General features: G+C 45.6%; 1 protein-coding gene across 5 annotated transcripts in view; it reads right to left on the bottom strand.

Moving 5' to 3' along the window:
- The window catches only part of numa1 (nuclear mitotic apparatus protein 1), a 181,695-nt gene that overhangs the window by 11,291 nt on the left and 143,078 nt on the right, over nucleotides 1–27,326 (bottom strand). For all 5 annotated transcript variants that reach the window (XM_063054722.1, XM_063054721.1, XM_063054723.1 and 2 more), the window contains 7 exons: nucleotides 27,078–27,308; nucleotides 23,103–23,293; nucleotides 18,415–18,661; nucleotides 16,137–16,425; nucleotides 14,604–14,740; nucleotides 5,451–5,666; nucleotides 1,126–1,245 (listed from right to left, as the gene is read on the bottom strand). In XM_063054722.1, the coding sequence (XP_062910792.1) occupies nucleotides 1,126–1,245; nucleotides 5,451–5,666; nucleotides 14,604–14,740; nucleotides 16,137–16,425; nucleotides 18,415–18,661; nucleotides 23,103–23,293; nucleotides 27,078–27,308 (1,431 nt within the window). The remainder of the gene's footprint in view (nucleotides 1–1,125; nucleotides 1,246–5,450; nucleotides 5,667–14,603; nucleotides 14,741–16,136; nucleotides 16,426–18,414; nucleotides 18,662–23,102; nucleotides 23,294–27,077; nucleotides 27,309–27,326) is intronic.

Below are 27,326 nucleotides of genomic sequence, written 5' to 3'. Positions count from 1 at the left end.
AAATTCATATAGATCACATCCACTGCACTACCCTCATCTATATGCCTGGTCACCTCCTCAAAGAACTCTATCAGGCTTGTTAGACACGATCACTTCCACAGCCTCCAGGCACATCTTCCCACCTTTATCTCTAATCGGTCCTACCTTCACTCCTGTCATCCTTTTGTTCTTCACATAATTGAAGAATGCCTTGGGGTTTTCCTTTACCCTACTCACCAAGGCCTTCTCATGCCCCCTTCTTGCTCTTCTCAGCCCCTTCTCAAGCTCCTTTCTTGCTTCCCTATATTCCTCAATAGACCCATGTGACCTTGCTTCCTAAACCTCATGTATGCTGCCTTCTTCCACCTGACTAGATTTTCCACCTCACTTGTCACTCATGGTTCCTTCACCCTACCATTCTTTATCTTCCTCAGCGGGACAAATTTATCCCTTACCTCCCGCAAGAGATCTCTAAACATTGACCACATGTCCATAGTACATTTCCCTGCAAAAACATCATCCCAATTCACACCCGCAAATTCTAGCCTTATAGCCTCATAATTTGCCTTTCCCCAATTAAAAATTTTCCTATCCTCTTTGATTCTATCCTTTTCCATGATAATTATAAAGGCCAGGGAGCGGTGGTCACTGTCCCCCAGATGCTCACCCACTGAGAGATCTGTGACCTGACCCGGTTCATTACCTAGTACTAGATCTAGTATGGCATTCCCCCTGGTCGACCTGTCCACATACTGTGACGGGAATCCATCCTGGACACACTTAACAAATTCTGCCCTATCTAAACCCTTGGAACTAATCAGGTGCCAATCAATATTAGGGAAGTTAAAGTCACCCATGATAACAACCCTATTATTTTTGCACCTTTCCAAAATCTGCCTCCCAATCTGCTCCTCTGTATCTCTGCTGCTACCAGGGGGCCTATAGAATACCCCCAGTAGAGTAACTGCTCCCTTCCTGTTCCTGACTTCCACCCTTTGACTCAAAAGAGGATCCTGCTACATTACCCACCCTTTCTGTAGCTGTAATAGTATCCCTGACCAGTAATGCCACCCCTCCTCCCCTTTTTCCGCCCTCTCTATCCCTTTTAAAGCACTGAAATCCAGGAATATTGATGGAGGAACCCACCTGATTGCGGCCCTTATTCTGAGCTGGGCGTTTGGATCGGCTGTCGTACTGAGAATGGTCTTGCTTGTCCTTTTCCTTTGGGCTTGAGGGGCGCGGAAAGCAGCTCAGTTGTTTCTTGGCCTGGGAAACAAGGGAAAAAAACAGTGGTGGTGAGATTGTAAAGAGTAATGCACCATGTGCGATCTGCAGTCATACCTGCAAGACTCGCTCACCGTCACTATACAAGTGGAGGAGTTAGCACCAGGTGCCTCAGACCTGTGCTGCCATCCTGCCTGATCCACTTTCTTGGCTGGCCAACAAATTATGAGGGGAAACTGGATTGTGCAGAGGGGCAGACAGGTCATCATGAATATGATAATACTGTGTTGGATAGCCCTGTTAACCTGCAGGTTCAGTCGGCAGTAAGGAAGGCAAATACAATGTTAGCACTCACTTCAAGGGAACTAGAAAATTAGAGCAAGCGGTGATGCTGAGGCTTTGTAGAGCACTGGTCAGATCACACTTGGGAATACTGTGAGCAGTTCAGAACAGTTTATCTACAAACCCCATTTCCAGAAAAGTTGGGATACTTTCCAAAATGCAATAAAAACAAAAATCTGTGATATGTTAATTCACGTGAACCTTTATTTAACTGACAAAAGTACAAAGAAAAGATTTTCAATAGTTTTACTGACCAACTTAATTGTATTTTGTAAACATACACAAATTTAGAATTTGATGGCTTCAACACACTCAACAAAAGTTGGGACAGAGGCATGTTTACCATTGTGTTACATCACCTTTCCTTTTAATAATACTTTTTAACCGTTTTGGAACTGAGGATACTAATTGTAGTAGATTTGCAATTGGAAATTTTGTCCATTCTTGCTCAACAGTCCGTGGTCTCCGTTGTCTGATTCTCCTCTTCATGATGCGCCATACATTTTCAATAGGAGATAGATCTGGACTGGCAGCAGGTCAGTCAAGCACACGCACTCTGTGTCTACAAAGCCATGCTGTTGTAGCCCGTGCAGAATGTGGTCTGGCATTGTCCTGCTGAAATAAGCATGGACGTCCCGGGAAGAGACGTTGCCTTGATGGCAACATGTCTCTCTAAAATCCTAATATACACCTCAGAGTCAATGGTACCTTCACATACATGCAACTCACCCATGCCGTGGGCACTGATGCACCCCCATATCATCACAGACGCTGGCTTTTGCACCTTTCGCTGATAACAATCTGGATGGTCGTTTTCATCTTTGGCACGGAGAACTCGACGCCCATTTTTTCCGAAAACTAGCTGAAATGTGGACTCATCCGACCACAGCACACGGTTCCACGGTCTTTTGGTCCATCTGAGATGAGCTTGGGCCCAGAGAACTCGCCAGCGTTTCTGCATAGAGTTGATGTATGGCTTCCTCCTTGCGTAATACAGTTTCAAGTTGCATTTCTGGATGCAGCGATGGACTGTGTTGAGTGACAATGGTTTTCCAAAGTACTCCCGAGCCCAGGTGGCTATAATTGTCACAGTAGCATGACGGTTTCTTAGGCAGTGCCGCCTGAGGGCTTGAAGATCACGCACATTCAACAGTGGTTTCCGACCTTGCCCTCTACGCACTGAGATGTCTCAGAATTCTCTGAATCTTTTCACAATATTATGTACTGTAGATGTTGAAAGACCTAAATTCTCTGCAATCTTGCATTGAGAAATGTTCCTTTTGAACTGACGAACAATTCTCTCATGAATTTTGGCACAAAGGGGTGAGCCACGACCCATCCTTGCTTGCAAAGACTGAGCCTTTGATGGACGCTACTTTTATACCCAGTCATGATACCTCACCTGCTACCAATTAGCCTGCTTAATGTGGAGTCTTCCAAACCGGTGTTACTTAAATATTCTGTGCACTTTTCAATCTCATTTTAACTCTGTCCCAACTTTTGTTGAGTGTGTTGCAGCCATCAAATTCTAAATTTGTGTATATTTACAAAATACAATTAAGTTGGTCAGTAAAACTATTGAAAATCTTTTCTTTGTACTTTTGTCAGTTAAATAAAGGTTCACGTGAATTAACGTATCACAGATTTTTGTTTTTATTGCATTTTGGAAAATATCCCAACTTTTCTGGAAATGGGGTTTGTAAGAAAAGATGTAGCAGCATTGGAGAAGGTCCAGAGGAGGTTCACGGGAATGAAAGAGTTAATGTACGAGGACTCTGGGGCTATATTACTGAAGCTTAGAAGAATGAGGGGACATTGCATTGAAAGCTATCAAGTGCTGAAAGGCCTAGACAGAGAGGATGTGGAGAGCATATAGTAGGAGTGTCAAGGACCAGAGGACACAACTTCAGAATAGAGGGATGTCCCTTTAGAACAGAGATGAGAAGGAATTTTGTATCTATGTACAGTCCGATGACAATAAATTTGAACTTGAAGTACATATGTTTGGAATGATCTGGTAAGCAAAACAAAGCTTTGCACTGTGTCTTGGTAGGCGGTGACTAGTGGGGTACCGCAAGGCTCAGTGCTGGGACCCCAGTTGTTTACAATATATATTAATGACTTGGATGAGGGAATTAAATGCAGCATCTCCAAGTTTGCGGATGACACGAAGCTGGGCGGCAGTGTTAGCTGTGAGAAGGATGCTAAGAGGATGCAGGGTGACTTGGATAGGTTGGGTGAGTGGGCAAATTCATGGCAGATGCAATTTAATGTGGATAAATGTGAACTTATCCACTTTGGTGGCAAAAATAGGAAAACAGATTATTATCTGAATGGTGGCCGATTAGGAAAAGGGGAGGTGCAACGAGACCTGGGTGTCATTATACACCAGTCATTGAAAGTGGGCATGCAGGTACAGCAGGCGGTGAAAAAGGCGAATGGTATGCTGGCATTTATAGCGAGAGGATTCGAGTACAGGAGCAGGGAGGTACTACTGCAGTTGTACAAGGCCTTGGTGAGACCACACCTGGAGTATTGTGTGCAGTTTTGGTCCCCTAATCTGAGGAAAGACATCCTTGCCATAGAGGGAGTACAAAGAAGGTTCACCAGATTGATTCCTGGGATGGCAGGACTTTCATATGAAGAAAGACTGGATGAACTGGGCTTGTACTCGTTGGAATTTAGAAGATTGAGGGGGGATCTGATTGAAACGTATAAAATCCTAAAGGGATTGGACAGGCTAGATGCAGGAAGATTGTTCCCGATGTTGGGGAAGTCCACAACGAGGGGTCACAGTTTGAGGATAAAGGGGAAGCCTTTTAGGACCGAGATTAGGAAAAACTTCTTCACACAGAGAGTGGTGAATCTGTGGAATTCTCTGCCACAGGAAACAGTTGAGGCCAGTTCATTGGCTATGTTTAAGAGGGAATTAGATATGGCCCTTGTGGCTACGGGGGTCAGGGGGTATGGAGAGAAGGCTGGTACAGGGTTCTGAGTTGGATGATCAGCCATGATCATAATAAATGGCGGTGCAGGCTCGAAGGGGCCGAATGGCCTACTCCTGCACCTATTTTCTATGTTTCTAGGTATAACAGTAATAAAAAACTAATTACTAATAATATTCAAAGTCTATGGTAGTGACACACTTCAAAAATAAATGACTAAATGAGATTTTAACAAAGATTTTAGCTTTACTTGTCACACGTACATTGAAACCTATGGTGAAATGCGCTACTTGTGCCAACACCCCCAAGGATGTGCTGGGGGCAGCCCGTAGGTGTTGCCATGCTTCTGGCGTCAACATTGCATGCCCACCACTTACTAACCCTAACCTGCATGTGCTTAGAAACCAGGGCACCTGGAGGAGACCTACACGGTCACTGGGAGAACATACAAACTCCTTGCAGACCACAGTGGGAATTGAACCCAGGCTGCTGGTGCGGTAAAGCATGCTCACCACTGAACATACTGAACCCATGAGGACAGGGGCGTGCATTTAGAACAGAGATGAGGAGGAATTTCTTCAGCCAGAGGGTGGTGAATCTGTGGAATTCATTGCCACAGACGGCTGTGGAGGGCAAGTCATTGAGCATATTTAAAACAGAGGCTGATAGATTCTTGATTAGACACTGTGTCAAAGATTATGGGAAGAAGGCAGGAGAGTGGGTTGAGAGGGATAATAAATCAGACACGATGGAATGGCGGAACAGACTCGATGCACTGAATGGTCTAATTCTGCTCCCATCTCTTACGATCTGAAGGTGTTATAAAACTGTAAGGTACAACCAGGAATTCAACTGGAGTTTACTGCAGGGAGCCAGCCACTTGCGACAGCAGTTTTACACTTCACAATAAGCCATGTCCAAACAGGAGAAGCAGGTGCGGCTACGCTCAACTATTCTTACCTCAGGGGTGCCCGATCCCTGGTGCGACTCCTCAGAGAGTCGCTTGCGTTGCCGGGTGGTGACTCCCTTCCAGTTGGGGTTGAGGGAGTCTGTGGCCAGGTTCCTTAGGCGGAGAGCACTGATCTCCTTGGGCAGCAGGGTGGCTCGGCGGAGGGTCTCGTTGGGGTCTCCGAGCTTCAGTTCGTCCTCGGTGATCACGGATTCAGTGATGGCAGTCTGATGGGGCGAGGTAGGGGTAAGAAACAAACCTTTAAATTACAATACAGGAGGCCTTGAGTACAACCACTGGATTCCTACCAAGTAGTCACTTACGTACAGGAGTGTTACCAATAATAGAAACATAGAAAACCTACAGCACAATACAGGCCCTTCGGCCCACAATGCTGTGCCGAACACATACTTACTTTAGAAATTATCTAGGAGTACTCACAGCCCTCTATTTCACTAAGCACCATGTATCTATCCAAGAGTCTGTTAAAAGACCCTATTGTATCCACCTCCACCACCGTCATTGGCAACCCATTCTACGCACTCACCACTCTCTGCGTAAAAAACATACCCCAGACATCTCCTCTGTACCTACTTCCAAGCACCTTAAAACTGTGCCCTCTCATATTAGCCATTTCAGCCTGGGAAAAATGCTCTATCCACACGATCAATGCCTCTCATCATCTTATACACCTCTATCAGGTCACCTCTCATCCTCCGTTGCTCCAAGGAGAAAAAGCCAAGTTCACTCAACCTATTCTCGTAAGGCATGCTCCCCAATCCAGGCAACATCCTTGTAAGTCTCCTCTGCACCCTTTCTATAGGTTCCACATCCTTCCTGTAGTGAGGTGACCAAAACTGAGCACAGTACTCCAAGTGGGGTCTAACCTGGGTCCTATACAGCTGTAACATTATCTTTCGGTTCTTAAACAATCCCACGGTTGATGAAGGCCAATGCACCGTATGCTTTCTTAATCACAGAGTCAACCTGTGTGGCAGCTTTGAGTGTCCTATGGACTCGGACCCCAAGGTCCCTCTGATCTTCCACACTGCCAAGAGTCTTACTATTAATGCTATATTCTGTCATATTTGACCTACCAAAATGAACCACCTCACACTTATCTGGGTTGAACTCCATCTGCCACTTCTCAGCCAGCTTTGCATTTTTTCAGTCGAAGCATGCAGCTGAGAAGAAGGGAGTGGCGAAATCGGGTGCAAAAAGTCTTTTTTTTTAAAACACAGCTCCGGGAGAAGGGTCTGCACTGCGCAGGTGCGTGACGTAGTGCACCAAGGTTTAAAAACAGACCACTATATACAGCGGCCATCATCGGAGTGGACTGAGTCAGAGTGGGACGGCTTTGGCTCAACAGGCTTCGGCAAGAACAGGCAGAGGCCAGGGTAGGTTTCGGTAAGTTTTTTTTTGTCCAGTTTGTTTAGAGTAGAGAGAATGCCAGGCAGGATGTTGGAATGCTCCTCTTGCAGGATGTGGGAAGTCAGGGAGCCCTCCGGTGTCCCTGACAACAACACCTGCAAGAAGTGCATCCAGCTGCAGCTCCTAACAAACCGCGTTAGGGAACTGGAGCAGGAGCTGGATGACCTCCGGATCATTCGGGAGAATGAGGAGATTATAGATAGCAGCTACAGGGAAGTGGTTACACCAAAGGAGCAGAGCACAGGAAATTGGGTCACTTTCAGGCCAGGGAAGGGGAAAGGGCAGGCAGAGCAGGGTTCCCCTGTGGCCATTCCCCTCAACAACAAGTATACCACATTGGATACTGTTGGGGGGGGATGACTTACCTGGGACAAGCTGCAGTAGCCGGATCTCTGGCACTGGGTCTGGCTCTGCAGTGCAGAAGGGAGGGTGGAAAAAGAGGAGAGCGGTAGTGATAGGGGACTCGATAGTTAGAGGTACAGATAGGAGCTTCTGTGGTCATGACGAGAGAATCCAGGATGGTTTGTTGCCTCCCGGGTGCCAGGGTCAAGGATGTCTCTGATCACTTGCATGACATTCTGAAGTGGGAGGGTGATCAGCCAGATGTCGTGGTGCACATCGGTACCAATGACATAGCAAGGAAGAGTGAGAAGGTCCTGGAGAGTGAGTATAAACAGCTTGGTAGGAAGTTGAAAAGCAGGACCTTGAGGGTGGTAATCTCAGGATTGCTACCTGTGCTAGGTGCCAGTGAGGGTAGGAATAGGATGCTCTGGAGGATGAACAAGTGGCTGAGGAACTGGTGTAGGGGGCAGGGTTTCAGATTTCAGGCTCACTGGGACCTCTTCTGGGGCAGGTGGGACCTGTACAAGAGAGACGGGTTACACTTGAACTACAACGGGACCAATATCCTTTCAGAGAGGTTTGTTAGTGCTATTGGGGAGGCTTTAAACCAGATTTGCAGGGGGTTGGGAACCAGAGTGCCAGAGCTGACAGTGGGGCTGGGGTGAAAATAAATGATGTTAAAAGTTCAAGCAAATTCGCTAATAGAAAGGTTGTGAGTGGTGGTAAAAATCTTCTGAGGTGTATATATTTCAATGCTAGGAGTATTGCGGGGAAGGCAGACGAGTTGAGGGCGTGGATTGACACGTGGAATTATGACGTTATAGCAATTAGTGAAACTTGGCTACAGGAGGGGCAGGACTGGCAGCTTAATATTGCAGGGTTCCGATGTTTCAGATGTGATCGGGGCAGAGGAATGAAAGGTGGGGGGTGGTGGCATTGCTAGACAGGGAAAATATTACAGCAGTGCTCAGGCAGGACAGATTAGAGGGCTTGTCTACTGGGTCCTTATGGGTGGAGCTGAGAAACAGGAAAGGTATGGCCACATTAGTGGGGTTGTATTATAGACCACCCAATAGTCAGCGAGAATTGGAGGAGCAAATCTGCAGAGAGATAGCAGGCAACTGCAGGAAACATAAAGTTGTGGTGGTAGGGGATTTTAATTTCCCACATATTGATTGGGACTCCCATACTGTTAGGGGTCTAGATGGTTTAGAGTTTGAAAAATGTGTTCAGGAAAGTTTTCTAAATCAATATATAGAGGTACCAACTAGAGGGGATGCAATATTGGATCTCCTGCTAGGTAACGGATTAGGGCAAGTGATGGAAGTCTGTGTAGGGGAGTACTTTGGTTCCAGTGATCATAACACCATTAGTTTCAACTTGATCATGGACAAGGATATATCTGGTCCTAGGGTTGAGGTTCTGAACTGGAAGAAGGCCAAATTTGAAGAAATGAGAAAGGATCTAAAAAGCGTGGATTGGGACCAGTTGTTCTCTGGCAAGTGGGAAGCCTTCAAAAGAGAAATTTTGAGAGTGCAGAGCTTGTACGTTCCTGTCAGGATTAAAGGCAAAGTGAATAGGAATAAGGAACCTTGGTTCTCAAGGGATATTGCAACTCTGATAAAGAAGAAGAGAGAGTTGTATGACGTGTATAGGAAACGGAGTAAATAAGGTGCTTGAGGAGCATAAAAAGTGCAAGAAAATACTTAGAAAGGAAATCAGGAGGACTAAAAGAAGACATGAGGTTGCCTTCGCAGTCAAATTGAAGGATAATCCAAAGAGCTTTTACAGGTATATTAAGAGTAAAAGGATTGTAAGGGATAAAATTGGTCCTCTTGAAGATAAGAGTGGTCAGCTATGTGCCGAACCAAAAGAAATGGGGGAGATCTTAAATGGGTTTTTTGCGTCTGTATTTACTAGTAAAACTGGCATGAAGTCTATGGAATTAAGGGAAACAAGTAGTGAGATCATGGAAACTGTACAGATCGAAAAGGAGGAGGTGCTTGCTATCTTGAGGCAAATTAAAGTGGATAAATCCCCAGGACCTGACAGGGTATTCCCTCAGACCTTGAAGGAGACTAGTGTTGAACTTGCAGGGGCCCTGGCAGATATATTTAAAATGTCGGTGTCTACGGGTGAGGTGCCGGAGGATTGGAGAGTGGCTCATGTTGTTCTGTTGTTTAAAAAAGGATCGAAAAGTAATCCGGGAAATTATAGGCCAGTAAGTTTGACATCGGTAGTGGGTAAGTTATTGGAGGGAGGACTGAGAGACAGAATCTACAAGCATAGACAGGGACTTATTAGGGAGAGTCAACATGGCTTTGTGCATGGTAGGTCATGTTTGACCAATCTATTGGGAGTTTTTCGAGGCGGTTACCAGGAAAGTGGATGAAGGGAAGGCAGTGGATGTTGTCCACATGGACTTCAGTAAGCCCTTGACAAGGTCCCGCATGGGAGGTTAGTTAGGAAAATTCAGTCGCTATGTATACGTGGAGAGATGGTAAACTGGATTAGACATTGGCTCAATGGAAGAAGCCAAAGAATGGTAGTAGAGAATTGCTTCTCAGAGTGGAGGCCTGTGACTACTGGTGTGCCACAGGGATCAGTGCTGGGTCCATTGTTATTTGTCATCTATATCAATGATCTGGATGATAATGTGGTAAATTGGATCAGCAAATTTGCTGATGATACAAAGATTGGAGGTGTAGTGGACAGTGAGGAAGTTTTTCAAAGCTTGCAGAGGGACTTGGACCAGCTGGAAAAATGGGCCGAAAAATGGCAAATGGAGTTTAATACAGACAAGTGTGAGGTATTGCACTTTGGAAGGATAAACCATGGTAGAACATACAGGGTAAATGGTAAGGCACTGAGGAGAGCAGTAGAACAGAGGGATCTGGGAATACAGATACAAAATTCCCTAAAAGTGGCGCCACAGGTAGATAGGGTCGTAAAGAGAGCTTTTGGTACATTGGCCTTTATTAATCAAAGTATTGAGTATAAGAGATGGAATGTTATGATGGGTTGTATAAGGCATTGGTGAGGCCGAATCTGGAGTATTGTGTTCAGTTTTGGTCACCAAATTACAGGAAGGATATAAATAAGACTGAAACGGTGCAGAGAAGGTTTACAAGGATGTCGCCGGGACTTGAGAAACTTAGTTACAGAGAAAGGTTGAATAGGTTAGGACTTTATTCCCTGGAGCGTAGAAGAATGAGGGGAGATTTGATAGAGGTATATAAAATTATGATGGGTATAGATAGAGTGAATGCAAGCAGGCTTTTTCTACTGAGGCAAGGGGAGGAAAAAACCAGAGGACATGGGTTAAGGGTGAGGGGGGAAAAGTTTAAAGGGAACATTAGTGGGGGCTTCTTCACACAGAGAGTGGTGGGAGTGTGGAATGAGCTGCCAGACAAGGTGGTAAATGTGGGTTCTTTTTTAACATTTAAGAATAAATTGGACAGATACATGGATGAGAGGTGTATGGAGGGATATGGTCCGTGTGCAGGTCAGTGGGACTAGGTAGAAAATGGTTCAGCACAGACAAGAAGGGCCAAAAGGCCTGATTCTGTGCTGTAGTTTTTCTATGGTTTCTAATGTCCCGCTGTAACCTCTGACAGCCCTCCACAACACCCCTAACCTTTGTGTCATCAGCAAATTTACTAACCCATCCCTCCACTTCCTCATCCAGGTCATTTATAAAAATCACACAGAGTAGGGGTCCCAGAACAGATCCCTGAGGCACACCACTGGTCACTGACCTCCATGCAGAATATGGTCGGTCTACAACCACTCTTTGCCTTCTGTGGGCAAGCCAGACAAAGCAATGTCCCCTTGGATCCCATGCCTCCTTACTTTCTCAATAAGCCTTGCATAGGGTACCTTATCAAGTGCCTTGCTGAAATCCATGTATATAAATCTACTGCTCTACCTTTGAAAGAGAGCAGAGAAAATTGACGAGGATGTTGCTGGGACCTGAGGACCTGAGTTACGGGGAAAGATTAAATAGGTTATGATTTCATTCCCTGGATAAGGGTGATATGATAGAGGTATACATAATTATGAGAGGTATAGATTTTTCCATTGAGGTTAGGTGAGACTAGAACTAAAGGTTAAGGGTGAGAGTGTGGAACAAGATGCTAGCACAAGTGGTAGGTGTGGGTTCGACTGCAACACGAAGAGAAATTTGGATAAGTACGTGGATGGGAGGGTTATGGAGGTCTATGACCCAGGTGTAGGTTCATAGGAATGGGCAGAATAACAGTTCGGCACAGACTAAATGGGCCAAGGGGCTTTTTCTGTGTTATCGTGCTCTATGACTGCAACTGATTAAATTGTACATTTATTACGGACCACAGCAGCATAGTGGTTAGTGTGACCTTATTACAGTTCGGGGTGCTGGAATTCAGGAATTCAATTCCAGTGCTGTGTGTGAGGCGCTTGTACATCCTTCCCGTCAGCACGTGGGTTTCTTCTCACAGTTAGTAGGTTAATTGGTGATTGTAAATCGTCCTGTGGTTAGGCTAGGGTCAGATAGGTGGGTTATGTGGCTTACTGAGCTAGAAAGGCCTGTTCTGCGCTGTGACCTCTAAATAAATAATTAAGAAAATACTCAAAACTGTTCTCCAGAGGAGGGAGAGGAAGCGATCCCCTTCACTTCTAAACGGACAGCTGGAAGAAAGAAAGGACAAGAGGCTCCCAGGGTAAAAATCTTTTCTTTTGTAAGGGTTGTTTGAACTATTTCTTCTCATAAGTGGAGGTCACACATTCAAAATCATTGGTATAAGATGAAGGAGAGACTCACTGTGGACTTCAGGAAGGGGAAGTGTGAAGAAGACATACACACACACACCAGTCCCCACCGAAAGGTCAATGGTGGAAAGGGTGATATGATAGAGTCAAGTCAAGTCAGTCTGTGCCTTATTCTCAGAGGGGAATGTACTAATACAAGGATGCATAACTTTAAAATGTTTAGAAGAATCGCCTGCATCTACATCAAAATGATTTTGGAGCAAAGATAGAAAGGATAGCTGGAGACGTTTTCCCAAGGTGGAAACGACTAATGAAAGGGGGCATAATTTTAAGGTGTTTAGAGGAAAGCATAGGGAGAGATGTCAGAGGGAAGTTTTTGTAGAGTGGTGGCTGCCTGGAACATGCTGCCGGCATGGTGGTACAGGCAGATACATTAGGGACTTTGAAGAGACTCAAACTGACGCAGGGATAATAAAAAAATGGAGAGCTATATAGGAGGTGCCTTAAGATTGTTATAGCTGGGGTGGTAATGGGGGCAACACCCACCACCTAATAAATGCTCCTAATGGTTTGTGCCTCAAATAGCCTCTGACAACCAAGTCCAGCTCCTGGCCTTCACGTGTGGCTCAGTTACTAAGCTCGGTGGAACCTTTATTGCTGATTGGAACTGGGCATATGTGTCTCTTTGAAAGAGGATTGGGAAAACAGATGGTCAGGGACCAGGTGCAGCCTGATCTGTAGTAAATTTCTACCACATTATGTATTATTAGAGTAAATACAGTTTTTGCTTTTTGGATATAAATTAATCAGCTGCTTTTTCACAGTAAGTTGAGCATACAAGAGATCACCCACAAAGCTCTGGTCAGAGAGCATCTGGTAAGATCGGATTTGACTATATTCACCAATTCAACTTGATTATATCCACCTGTACCTTTATTCATGTGGTAAAATTTGCAAGAAAGCCTAGCATAACAGAACAACAAACAGGAATAAAAATTAGTATGTGCAGTCTACAGAATCACATGTGTTGTTGGTTATCTTTATCACACTTGATGTATGCATTGGGCATCTGTATCCAGTTTCTGCAAGTTATCAGTTTAATTAATCTTAACATTTACATGAATGCTCCCTGCCAGCCTTGTACTCATCTGTAACAGATTGGTTACGTGCAGCTTCCTGTCAATCCCCCTCCTTCAACTCACTCTTTGGGTGAACGGAACCAATTTATTGATCTTCCATAGTTACCACAGTAAGTTTAGTTCTACCGGCTGGCTTCCTTGGCCACCTCACAGAGTATTTCAGAACTCAACACATGTTTGTAGGAAGTACGCCTAAACCAAAATCAGTATTTTTAGGTCACAACTAAATTGGTTGAGTTCTCACAATCCCACATCCTCAGTCACTTTAATGATTCCCATTTTTATTTATCTGACTTCATATTCTTAAAGTGAAATTCCAAATTGATAATTCAGTTAAAATTCACATCCAGTAAGATGAATCTCTTCATTACTGCTCTCACATATAGTTTTCTTCTGTGAACATTGTTTACAATTCATTGAAGGGGCAAAGGCAGGTTACTGGTGCCTTAAAACCAGTTGCTTTGGGCAGATGGGGCTTGTCAGCCGTGGTTGGCAGCTCATGTAGAAGGAAAACTGGAACCTCCACTGCCTTGCAGCTGTACCCCCTCATGGGGAAAGCTTCGGGAGTAAACTCTTAAGAGAAAATTCCAGACAGCTGGAGTCCCTAAGGCAATCCTACATTGAGTTCAATGCTGACTGGCGACTCCTGCGACACTGCTGGTACCAAACTGTATCGGTCTCTGCCATTCCTTTGGGTTCATCAGATGTATGGAGAGGGGGAGCTTGCTCTTCATATCGTACTGCTCAGGCTTGTGTATCTAGACAGCTAGGATGCAATATCCATGGTCGACTCTGACTGATAGAGGCCTCACACTCAGAGATGTAGGAGGGAAGGGTTAGATTAATCTTGGGGTAGGTTAAACAGTCAGCACAACATTGTGGGCTGAAAGGCCTGAAATGAGCTATAATGTTTTATGTTTTACGACAGAGGCATTCCGTTGGTCAGGGTTGACCATGGATGCTGCATCCCAGCTGTCATACGCAAGCCAGGGCCTCTGCAGCTGATGGATCCAAAGGAATAGCAGACACCAATACATTTCGGCACTGGCAACTTTGCAGGAGTTGCCAGACAGCATTGAACTCAACATAGGACTCCAGCACCGGAGTTTTCCTTGTGGTTTACTCCTGAAGCCTTCCCCATACACATGGCAGTGAAGATTTGAGATCAGAGTTTTCCTTCTCTTAGCTGAACTGCCAACCACAGCTGACGAGCCCCATCTGCCCGAAGCAACTGGTTTTAAGGCGCCAGTAACCTTCTGTCAGTAGAAGTGGTTCGGCCGGACGAAGTAGCTAAGGCACACATGAAAGCCAGGAGCTGGACTTAGTTGTCAGGGGCTATGAGACACATGTCCTCGTGAACATTTAATAGGTAATGGGAGCTTATTCCAACTACACCCCCCACCTCCCCACTGGCTATGACAACCTGAAGGAACTGTTCTGTGACAGAACGCTTAAACAAAACTGAGACCATGGAGAGGGCCACAAAGTGATACAGCTACTTACACGGGACTCCACAGGATAGGAGGTCTTCAAGTGCGGAGGACAGACTCCATTCCGACGTTGCAGCTCAGCAATCCGATTCCAGTCATCCATCTGGTCGGGCTCATCCTGGCAGCTTCCCGGGTACAATGCATTCGAACCTGACGAGAGAACAGGAGGGTGGTTGGGAAGAAGGCCGATGAACCCGTCAGGGAGCTTTTGAGATACACGGTTACATTTAGGTAGACAGACACTCTGGACAGGTTACACATCAATTCCCCAGAGAAAGCATCCTACTAGGATGCACCACGTCTTGACATCATCTGCTCTTCTCTGAATGCAAGAAACTGCAGAGATGTGGACAGCTCAGCACATCGTAGAAATCCGCCTCCCCTCCATGGACCCTGTCTACACTTCTCACTGTCTCAGTAAAGCAGCCAACGTAATCATACACCGCAACCACCCCAGACATTCTCTCTTCTCTCCCCTCCCATCAGACAGACGACACAAAAGCCTGAAATAACATTATCACCAGGCTTGAGGACAGCTTCTGCTCCACTGTTCTCAGACTATTGAATGGTTCCACATATGATACAAGAGGGACTCTTGATCTCACAATCTACCTTGATATGACACTGCATCTAATTGTCTGCCTGCTCTTACACTCGAACACTTTATCTCCATTCTTTTATCATTTTATTTTGCACTGTACTGCAACTTACTTGGTAAGAGCACTGTTCATGAAGGCAAAAATGATTTAGAGCAGAAGTTCTTACTTAAGACAAGGTGTGCTGGGAATTTGGGAATGAAAGGGTTAACGCATGAGGAGTGTTTAATAAGACCATAAGACGTAGGAGCAGAATTAGGTCACTCAGCCCATCAATTCTGCTCCGCCATTCCATAATGGCTGATTCATTATCCTTCTCAATTTTCCTGCCTTCTCCCAGTAACCTTTGATATCCTGATTAATCAAGAACCTATCAATCTCTACTTTAACTACACCCAATGACTTGGCCTACACAGCCACCTGTGGCAAAGAATTCCACAGATTCACCACCCTCTGGCTAAAGAAATTCCTCATCTCTGTTCTAAATGGACATCTCTCTATTCTGAGCTGTGCCCTCTGGTCCTAGGCTCTCTCACTACAGGAAACAACCTCTCCACATCCACTCTATCTAGGCCTTTCAATGTTTGATAGGTTTCAATGAGATCCCCTTTCATTCTTCTGAACCCCAGGGTGTACAGGCCCAGAGTCATCACACACTTCTCACATATTAACCTTTTCATACCTGGATTCATTCTTGTGAGCTTCCTGTGGACCCTCTCCAATGCCAGCACATCCTTGTTAGATAAAGGGCCCAGAATACCATGGAATCTTATCCTGGAGCACCTTCCCCATCGTCACCTAGTGTGCACCCACACCCCAAGCGCTATTGTGGTTTCACAAAGTAGCTCTTTGCCACCTTCTCAGTGACAATGAACTGCTAGCTCAGCCTGCAAAGCCCACCACCCCTGAAGCAACGAAGACTACCCCATTTCTGCTTCCCGTCAACGTACTTGACGCAGCAGTGCCAAACATGGACAGCCTGGAGGACCTTCGGGTAGTGGGCCGGAATCCCGGGAGGTTCTTCAAAGCAGCAGTACCCACGTCCTCTGAACTGCTGCTTGCGTCCAGCGCGTCTTGGGACGCGGAGCGGTCGACAGTTGCTAGCGAGGTGATGGAAGAGGCCCGGTTCCTCCAGCGGCTGCAGGGAAGCTGCCCCGAGACATCAGTCTGGGAGGCAGAGGGCTGGATGCTGAGGGTTGAAGCACTCGTGCTGGGTTCCTCGTACTCTACTGCCTGCTTCTGCAAAGAAGGCCAGAGAGCTTCGGTTAGTACAGTGACAGCACATGGAAACAGGCTCCTTGCCCCATCTCATTTACACAAACCAAAATGCCCGTCCAAGCGAGTCCATTTGGAGAAAAAAAATGTTTTATTTATCACATGTACATCAAAACATACAGTGAAATGTGTCACTTAAGTAAATGACGAACACAGTCCGACGTTGTGCCGGGGGTAGCCGGCAAGAGTTGCCATGCTTCCAGTGCCAACGTGGTATGCCCACTAGTCCTGATGAAGGATTTCAGCCCAAAACGTTGACTGTTTATTCCTCTCCATTGATGTGGCCTGACCTGCTGAGTTCCTCTAGGATCTTGTGTGTGTTGCTCTAGATTTCCAGCATCTGCAGAATCATTTGACTTGCTCCCCAACCCTTTAGACTACGGGAGGATACAGGAGCATTCAGAGGAAACCCCCATGGTCATGGGGAGAACATATAAACAGTGGCAGTAATTGAACCTGGGTCGCGGGCACTGTAAAACTATGCCCCCCTCATATTAGGGAATCCCACTCTGGGGAAGAAGTCTCTGGTGGTCGACTCATCTATTCCTCGTATCATCTGGAACAATGTCTGTCAGGTCCACAAGAACATAAGGCACAAGAGCAGAATTAGGCCGATCAGCCCATCGAGTCTGCTCCACTAGTTCGTCATGGCCGATCCTGGATCCCATTCAACCCCATACAAATGACTTCTCACCATATCCTTTGATGCCCTGACCGATCAACTTCAACTTTAAATATACCAATGCACCTGGCCTCCACCGCAAGGCTGTGTCTTTGCTGTTGCTCTGCTCACGCCTGAGTCCTGGTAGCGGTGTGCTTTATCTTTGCCGGTGGGGGGGGGAGGGATTGTTGCTCGCTTATGCTTACGTGTGGGAGGGAGGGGAACTGGAGGGGGGAACTTTGGGGTTCTAACATTTAATTGTCATTCATTCTTGGGGCACTCCTCTTTTCGTGGATGGTTGTGAAGAAAAGCATTTCAGAATGTATATTGTATACATTTCTCTGACATTAAATTGTACCTTTGACTGCTCTACTTTTAACAATTTGATTTGTCACTTTCTTCAAGAGTTTAATCATGCTTATCTGGCGTGACCTGCCCTCACAAAGCCATGCTGACAATCTCGAATCAGACTATGCTTCTCCAAATACAGTGGATTCCATTAATAGGGACATCAGGGCAGCCGCTATTTGGGACAATTCTTAAAGAACAAAAACTAATCGAGAAAACAGCTGGGATCTCGTTCGTTTATTTGGAACACTATGCTGCTTATTGGGGCTGGAGAATAGTTTCTAACTAGTCTCAGTCATGTGCACTTGCATGATTGTTACATATTGTACCATGCCTAATCTGAATAGTTTTTAAATAGTGTCAGTCGCATATGTTTATGTTCAAAAAGCAGAGATTTTTGTCACTGATAGTTGGCGAGAAACAAGGAGTAAGACAATTCAGAACTGCTTTGCTCACTATGATTGCAAGCATTCAAGCTTGGAGATGCCAGAACGATCGGGAGTGAAAATGTAATGATTTCAATACTTCAGTAAGTTAGGAACTACAAAGAACTTGAAAGTATCTTGAATGTTACAACGAAAATGAAGATCTGGAAAACATAATTGTTAAAGGCATTCTATTATCTGCACGAAGTGTGCGCTGATTTTTTTATTAGGCAGTCAATCAAAAGAATACGGCAGTGTACACTGGACGAATTCTTCTGTCAAAAGTTATTAGGAACTAATACAGTTTTATAGTACTGTAGTAGTATTGGTAGTGTACTAATTTGTTCTGTATTTCATTTAAATACATAATTTGTTACTCAGTTACATGGTAGCTTGTCTTTTTTAAAACTATTTTTAACTATTTCCAACTGGGGCAGCTGCTTAATCGGGCCAAAATATACTGGTCCCAACGTGTCCCAGTTAACCTGAGCCCCTGTACTGATAAATCCTGTCTCTTACCTTTGTCATGAGGATGTTGATGACCTGTGTGGTGCGTCTCCGGCCGGATCGGGTTTTCTTGGCCGAGTCCAGGCTGAGGTCCCCCAGTGAGCTGAGGCTGGTGTCCATCTTGGACTGGCCACGGTCTGGCAGCGGAGTGAAATACAGCGACTCCAGTGAGTCCAGCTTCCCACGCAGTTTCTGTGTCGCAAGTGATTGATTTCCTTCAGGAGCGGCATCAGGGGTCTTGAAACCTGTCCGGCCCCTCCTGCGGAGCAGAAGAATAACGTCAGCAGGGTCAGCCTGCATGCAGAAAGGGGAAATTTGGAGTTCCACTCAGACTAGATGGGCTGAAGGGCCTGTATCTATGCAGTAGCACTCTGGGACCCCGAAGTTTTGGAAATGAGCAGACCAGCGGAGTACAAGGATTATCAACAGGCCCAACCACCAATTTAGACATCAAAGACTACAGGAGCAGAATTAGGCCCACCAAGTCTGCTCTGACATTAAATCATGGCTGATTTATTTTCCCTCTCAACTCCATTCTCCTGCCTTCTCTCCGTAACCTCTGACACCCTTACGAATCAAGAAACAATCAAGAAACCTCTCCTTTAAATACACCCAATGACTGGGCCTCCACAGCCACCTATGGCAATGTATTCCACTGGTTCACCATCCTATGGCTAAATAAATTCGATGCATCTCTGTTCTAAATGGATGTCCTTTCGTTCTGAGGCTGTGTCTTCTGGCCTTAGGCTCCCCCACTACAGGAAACATTCTCTCCACATCTACTCTGTCTAGGTTTTTCACTGAGCCCCCTCTCCCCATTCTTCGTTCCTCTAAACTCTAGTGAGTACAGGCAAAGAGCCATTCAACGCTCCTCATATGTTAACCCTGTAATTCCCAGGATCATTTTCGTGAACTCTTCTGAACCCTCTGCAACGCCACCACATTCTTTCCTAGATAAGGGGCTCAAAATTGCTCACAATACTCCCAGCGTGGTTTGACCAATGTCTTATAAAGCATCAACATTACATCTTTGCTTTTATATTTTAATCTTCTCAAAATGAATGCTAACATTGCATTTGCCTTCCTTACCAATGACTCAAAGATACCATTAAAAGCCTGAGACCATCTCCCCGACGCCTCCAGACTGAAATATCAATAGGAAGCAAACCCACTGTGATGGTGGAGCCTAGAGTGCACCCTCTTAAGAAAGGGAAGCCTACTGAATATTGAAAGGCTGAGATAGAGTGGATGTGGAGAGGACATATCCTATAGCAACAAGTATACTTCTGGGATGGAGTGGAATGATCCACCTTGATACAGCAGCAGCCGCTAGGCCAGTGGCATCTTGGTTGTCTCTGAGGCTCAGCAAGGAAGGGGAAAGTCAGGAAGAGCAGTAGTGATAGGGGGATGAACAGGTGGCTCTGTGGTCTCGAAAGAGATGTCAGGATGGTGTGTGGTCTCGCAGGTGCTAAGGACCATGATGTCTCAGAGCGGCTGAAAATCTCTGAATTTGTTAAGTGCATCCAGGAGGGTTTCTCAAATCAGTATGTAGATAGTCCAACGAGAAGAGGGGCTGTACTGGACCTGGTGTTGGCTAATGAGCCTGACCAGGTGACTGAGTTTTCAGGGGTGAGCAGTTAGGGAACAGTGACTATAGAAAAGGGCAAGTATGGACCTTGCGGGACAGCATTAAATTGGAGCTGGGCAAATTACGAGAGCATGAGGCAGGAACTAAGGAGAGATAATTAGCAGCAGCTGTTTTTGGGCAAGTCCACATCTGACTTGCAGAGGGTCTTTAAAGACCAACTGGACAGAGTACAGGACAGGCACATTCCAGTCACAGGGAAGGACAAGGATGGCAAGGGAAGAGAACCTTGGACATCGAGAATTTTGTCAAGGAAAATAAAGATAAAGTAGGTAAAGCTAGAATCAAACAGAGCCCAGAGGATTGTAAAGAAGCTAGAAAAGAACTTCAAGAGAATTAGGGAAGATAGGAGTGGCCATGAAAAGTCCTTGGCAAGTAGGATTAAAGAGAATCCGAAGGCATTCCATACATATATCAAGAGCAAGAGGATATCTAGGAGAGGGTGGGACCACTCAAGGATAGGGGGGCCGGGGGAGAAGAACATTTGCTTGGATGTGGAGGATGTGGGTGAGGTCCTTAGTGAGTACATTACATCAGTATGTACCAAGGAAGCATTTGACAAGGTCCCTCATCCAGAAGATTAAGGTGCATGGGATCCACGGTGAACTGGCTTGTCCACAGAAGACAGAGGGTAGTGGTCGAAGAGCTGGAAGTCTGTCATTAGTAGCATTCAGCAGGAATCTGTACTGGGACCTCTGCTCTTTGTGATGTATATAAAAACCATGAATGAAAATGTAGATGAGTGGGTTAATAAGCTTGCAGACAGTATGAAGATTGGTGGTGTTGTAGATAACATAGAAGACTGGCGGAGAATACAACAGGACGTAGATCAGTGGCAGATATGGGCAGAGAAATGGCAGACAGAGTTTTTAATCCGACCATACATGACGTGTTGCACCTTGGTAGGTCAAATGTGAAGAGAAAGGACCCTGTTAAGGAGAAGATAGTTAACAGTGTTGATGAACAGAGGGATCTTGGGTTCCAAGTTCACAGCTCCCTGAAAGTGGCTGTACAAGTTGACAGGGCGGTCAAAAAGGTACATGGCATGCTTGCCTTTATTAGTTGAGGCAATGAGTTCAAAAGTCAGGAAGTTATGTTGCAGTTCTATAAAACTCCAGTTAGGTCACATCCGTAGTATTGCATACAGTTCTGAACGCCCCAGTATAGGATGGATGTCAAGGCTTTGGAGAGATCTGATAGAGATCTTTAAGAATATGAGAGGCATAAATAGAGTAGACAGATACCTTTTTTCCAGGATTGAAATGTCTAATACCAAAGTATTAGATGAAGGGGGTAATTTCAAAGGAGATGTGAGGGGTAAGATTTTTTTTTACACAAAGAACAGTGGGTGCCTGGATTGTGCTGCCTGGGGTAGTGGTAGAGGCAGATACATTAGAGACTTTTAAGGGACATTTAGATAAGATGCATGAATGAGAGGAAAATGTAAGGATATGGACATTGTGTAGGCAGAAGAGATTAGTTGAGTTGGCCATTTGATTACTAATTTGGGTCAGCACAACATTGTGGGCCGAAGGGCCTGTTCCTGCGCTGTACTGCTCTACATTCTATAGAGGGGGAAGTCTAGGACCAGAGGGCACAGCCTCAGAATACAAGAATGCCCCTTTAGAACAGAGATGAGAAGGAATTTCTTAAGCCAGAGGGTGGTGAATCTGTGGAATTTATTAACACAGACGGCTGAGGAGGCCAATTCCTTGGGTATGTTTAAAGTAGAGGTTGATAGGTTCTTGATTAGCAAGGGTGTCAAAGGTTATGGGGGGAAAGAGGAGAATAGGACTGAGAGGGATAACAAATATGCCATGATAGAATGGCAAGGGCAAACTTAATGGGTTGACTGGCCCAGTTCTGTTCACATGTCAAATGGTACGGAAGCCTAAGCCCCACACGACCAGGTTTAGGAGCAGCTACTTCCCTTCAACCTTTCAGTTCTTGAACCCACCTGGACAAACCTAATCCTACCTTTGCACCGGAATATTACAGACTACCACTTGATTAATTTTACACTGATGTTGTGTTTTCCTTCACCATCTTGTATAATTTGTGCATGATTTATACTCTCTTATAAAGCATTAGCGAGCAATGCAGCAAGCAGACCCTTCAGCCCATCCAGCCCATGCTGACCACAGTGCCCACCCAGCTAGTCCCAATTTCCTGAGTTCACACACAATAACTTCTTTGCAGAACAGAAGATTTATCTCTGCTGTCCCAAGATCAATAAGCTTTTGACAACCAACAACATTCCCTCTAAAATGGGTTAAAGAGGTTGTGGGTTGGGTGGCAGGGATCCTCAACAATGCTTTGGGCCCTTTGTCTGCAGCTCTCTCGGTAAATGTCACAAAGAGGGTGCAGGGAGACCCGGTGGTCCTCTCAGCAATGTACTGCACCGCAAACACTTCAAACCACATTTCAGTGGGAGTCTAAAACTAGGGCCAAGAGTTTCAAGGTGAGAAGGGAAAGATTTAAAAGGGAGCTGAGGGGCAGCGGGTGGCGAGTCTATGCAGCGATCTGCCAGATGAGGTTGAGGCAGGTATTACTGAGCACACATGCATGGAGTGCTGTCGCAGGAAAGCAGCACCTATCATCGGGGGCCCCCACTATCCAGACCATGTTCTCTTCTTGCTGCTGCCATCAGGAAAGAGGTACAGGGGCCTCAGGACCCAAACCATCAGGTTCAGGAACACTTATTGCCCCACGGCCATCAGGCTTTTGAACCAGAGGGGTAACTTCACTCACTCCAATACTGAATCATTCCCACAATCCATGGAGCCACTTTCAAGAGCTCTTCATATCTGTTCTCAGTATTTATTTATTGCTTGCCTGCTTGTTTGCTTCTTTGTTAGTTAATGAATACCATTGTTCATTTAATTTGTATTCGTACAGTTCGTTGTCATTGGTTATTTGTCCATCTTGTTGTTTGCGGTCTTTCATTGATTCTACCATGTTTCTTGCATTTACTGTGAATGCCCGGAAGAAAAGGGATCGGAGGGTTGTAAATGGTGACATACATGCCCTTTGCACGTTGAAGTGTTTCCTTTACCTGGCTCCTGTATTGTTCCACGCTGCTGCCGGCTCCTCCAGGTCACTCAGCTCGATGCTGTCTTGGCTGAAGTCTGCTTCGCTGTCTCCGGGCTGTGTGGCGGCTCTGCCCACGTTGCTACGGGATCTTCTTGTGCCAACAGGTAAGTGTGACTTGTTGAGCTCCCTCAGCTGTCGGTCAGCAAACTCCACCTGACCAAACATCAGGACAAATAACATTCAAGATTGTTCTGCATCACTTCCAGTACACAAGTGCAAAGGAGAATGAAATAATTGTTATTCCGGATTGCATGCAGCACAAAAAACACAATATAAATACATAAGATATCTTACAGATTGATTGTCTGTCCATAGAGTGACACTAGACAGAAAAGTGTCTCTACATAAGGTGACTGACAGGAAATGATAAAGAGGTGATGATTGGGGATATGGAGGGGTGGGTTAGTGAGTGGAGGCGTTGATCAACCTTACTGCCTGGGGACAGTTACTGTTTTAAAGTCTGGTATTTCTGGCGTGGATGCTACGTAGCCTCCTCCCTGATAGGAATGGGACAAACAGTCCATGAGCAGGGTGTGTGGGATCCTTTGTGACGTTACTAGTCCTTTACCAGCACTTTTCTGTATATGTGACCTTGATAGCGGGTAGGCTGGTGCCAGTGATGCACTGGGCAGTCTGACTACCCTTTGTAGAGCCTTCCTATCAGCCTCAGTGCAAATTCCTCATTAACAACAAACACATGGATGCTGCACGAGAAAGCAGCACCCATCATTAAAAACCTACTGCTCAGGAATGGAAGGTGGTGGATAGAGCCCACTCCATCACAGGAAAAGCCCCCCCCCCACCATTGAGCACATTTACACGGAACACCCAAGAAAGCAGCACCCTCAAAAAATTCCAACAGGTTCGTCAGGCAGGATTTTCCCTGAAGGAAACAATGCTGACTTTGTACTATCTTGTCCTGTGTCACCAAGTACTCCATCACCCTCATCCTTAGCAACTGACTCCAACCACTGAGGTCAGGCTAACTGGTCTACAACTTCCTTTCTGTTGCCTTCATTCTTTCTTAGACTGGAGTGACAATTGCAATTTTCCAGTCCTCTGGCACCATGCCAGAGTCCAATAATTTTTGAAAGTTCACTTCTAATGCCACCAAAATCTCTAACGCATGTGTACGTCTGAATGACAATAAACTGAACTTGATCACTGTAATTCTGAGAACCTGTGTCATCACAGTCAGTACAATCACTATTCTTGTGCAATATTTCGATGTTAAAATCCAACTTACTATCACTGACAAAATGGCAAATGTATTGCTGTTGTTCTACGTAATTAGCCAGGAAGTTACACTAATGCAATACTCTGTATCTACTGGTAATGCCAACCAACTGGTGGGAGTCTTCAACCTTTCATTGCTGTAGTCGGAGGTACCCACCTGCTTCAACAGGGTGACAATCATACCAGTGCCCAAGGAGAAAAGGGTGAGCTGCCTCAGTAACTATGGTCCAGGTATACTTATATCTACTCTGATTAAATGCTTTGCAGGTTGGTTAACTCCTGCTGAATCATGGACCTGGGTCCATTTTGCCTACCTCCACAACAGGTCTACAGCAGACACAATCTCACTGGTTCTCTACTCAAACAACAGAAACACTTACATCAGGCTGTGTTCATTGGTTACAGCTCCACATTCAACACAAAAGCTCCAAAATGCGGCCCTCTGCAACTGCATTGTTGACCTCTTCATCGGGAGATCAGTCAGTACAAATTGGTGAAAACATCTCCTCCTCACTGACAGTCAACACAGACACACCTCGATCATGTGTGCTTAGCCCAATGCTTTACAGTCATGATTGTGTGGTTAGGCAGAGCTCAAACGCCACTGGTAAATTTACCGACAACACCACTGTTGTTGGTAGAATCTCAGCTAACAATAAGGAGTGAGACAGATTGGCTGGTTGAGTGGTGTCGCAACCTTGCACTCAATGTCAGTAAAACCAAGGAACTGATTGTGGATTTCAGGAAGGGTAAGGTGAGGGAACACACACCAGTCCTCATCAATGAATCAGCAGTGAAAAACTTGAGCATCTTCAAGTTCCTGGGTGCCAACATCCCTGAAGATCTATCCTGGATTCAGCATCTTGAAGCAATTACAAAGAAGGCACGACAGCAGCTATATTTCATGAGGACTTTGAGGAGATTTGGTATGTCACCAAAAACTCTAGCAAATTTCTACAGATGTACTGTGGTGGACATTCTAACTGGTTTGTATCACTGTCTGGTATGGAGCTACCAATGCACAGGATCAAAACAAATTGCAGAGGGTTGTAATCTCAGCCAGCTCCATCAAGGGCACTAGCCTCTCCCCACCACGGAAGACATCTTCAATAGCAATGCCTCAAGAAGGCAGCATCCATTATGAAGAACCTTCACCACCTAGGATCAGCCCTCTTCTCATTGCTACCATCAGGGGAGTGGCACAGGAACCCGAAGATCCATATTCCCTGATACAAAAATAGTTTTCTCCCTTCCACCATCAGGTTTCCCCTCCACAGCCCATGAAATATCATCTTTTTATTCCTTTTTCTTCACACTATTTATTGATTTCGTAATCTATTGTGATTTTGTGTCTTTGCACTATACTGCTGCTGCAAACATGTCATGACAACAACCTTTCCCTCAATGTCAACAAAAGAGTTGGTCATTGACCTCAGAAAGAGGGACAGTGCACATGCTCCTGTTACCAATGGTGTTGAGATTGAGAGCTACAGATTCCAAGGAGTGGACATCACCAGATGCCTGTCCTGGGTCCAGCCACGTCGACGTCATGACCAAGAAAGCTCACCAACACCTCTGATTTCTCAGGAGGCTATAGAAAATAGGGAAGCCCCTGTTGATTGATTGAAAACGATGTATCAGAGAGCATCCGGTCAGATTGCATAGACCCAAGAGATTCTGCAGATATTGGAAATATTGAGCAATACACACAGAATACTGGAGGAACTTAACAGAGCAGGCTATAAAAATGAATAAGCAGTTGACGTCTGGGCCCGAGACCCTTCATCAAGTGATAACAGCTCGGTAAGACAATCACTCTGCACAAGACTGCAAGGAGCTGCAGAGTTGTGGACACAGCTCAGCACATCACAGAAACCAAACTCTCCTCCACGGACTCTGTCTACACTTCTCCCTGTCTCAGTAAAGCAGCCAGCATAATCAAAAACCCTACCCACCCCAGACATTCTCTCTTCCCCACTTTCCCATGGGGTAGAAGACACAAAAGCCTGAAATCACATACCACCAGGCTCAGGAACTTGAACTTGAAGGGATGTCGGAGGTAAGTTCTTTGCACAGAGAGTGGTAGGTGTGTGAACTGCTCTGCCAGTAGTGGTGGTAGAGGACTTTGAAGAGACTCTTAGATAGGCAGATGATAGAAAAATGGAGGATTATGTGGGAGGGAAGGGTTAGATTGATCTTGGAGTAGGTTAAAAGGTCGGCACAACACTCATGGGGCCAAAGGTCTGTTCTGTGCTGCACTGTATTGTGTTCTATGTTAATTAACACACATCCTTTTGCCTTTGCTTCACACCTTCCTGGGTCAGAGAAATTCAATATGCAGATTTAAAATGAACAATTGAGCTGGCAACTGCTGCTTTTTCTGGAAGAATTCCATACCTTTATCACCATTTAATCCACAGGGGTATCAACCTGGTGTTGTTACAGACAACAGAGGGCCATGCTGGAAGCGTGTTTTCCTGGCCAGAGCTGCTCTGCAAGGCTGGTTGTAATGTATACAAATGAAAATGTGGTTTGCAAACATGAAAATTGGTGGAGTTGAGGATAGAGGTTAGGGTACAGTACTGTAGGCACATATGCAGTTGCATAAAAAGGTTTGTGAAACCTTTGCAATTTTCTGCATTAATTACTCATAAAATGTGGTCTGGCTAACTGCTACGCTACTGCGTCACCTACTGCCAACCTGTGCAGAGAGAGTCTTGTTCTTTAGGTTGGCCTCCTTTGCTTCTCTCACTGCCTGCTGTGCCTCGTGGCGCAGCCTCTCCGACTCGGCCCGCAGCTCAGCGCCCTCCTCCTTCGCCACAGTCAGCTGCTGCTCCAGGGAGGAGATGCTCTTCTCTCGGGCCTCCAGCTTCTCGGCCAGCTCAAGGCTCAGCATCTTCTTACTGTCGTAGTGAGTCTTTGCCTTCTCCAGCTACAATAGCGTGGGTAT

Source organism: Mobula hypostoma, chromosome 7, assembly GCF_963921235.1.
Source record: "Mobula hypostoma chromosome 7, sMobHyp1.1, whole genome shotgun sequence".
In the NCBI taxonomy this organism is placed as follows: Eukaryota; Metazoa; Chordata; class Chondrichthyes; order Myliobatiformes; family Myliobatidae; genus Mobula; species Mobula hypostoma.
The sequence above is the reverse complement of the archived record's forward strand: the minus strand, read 5'-3'. Positions and strand labels throughout refer to the sequence as shown.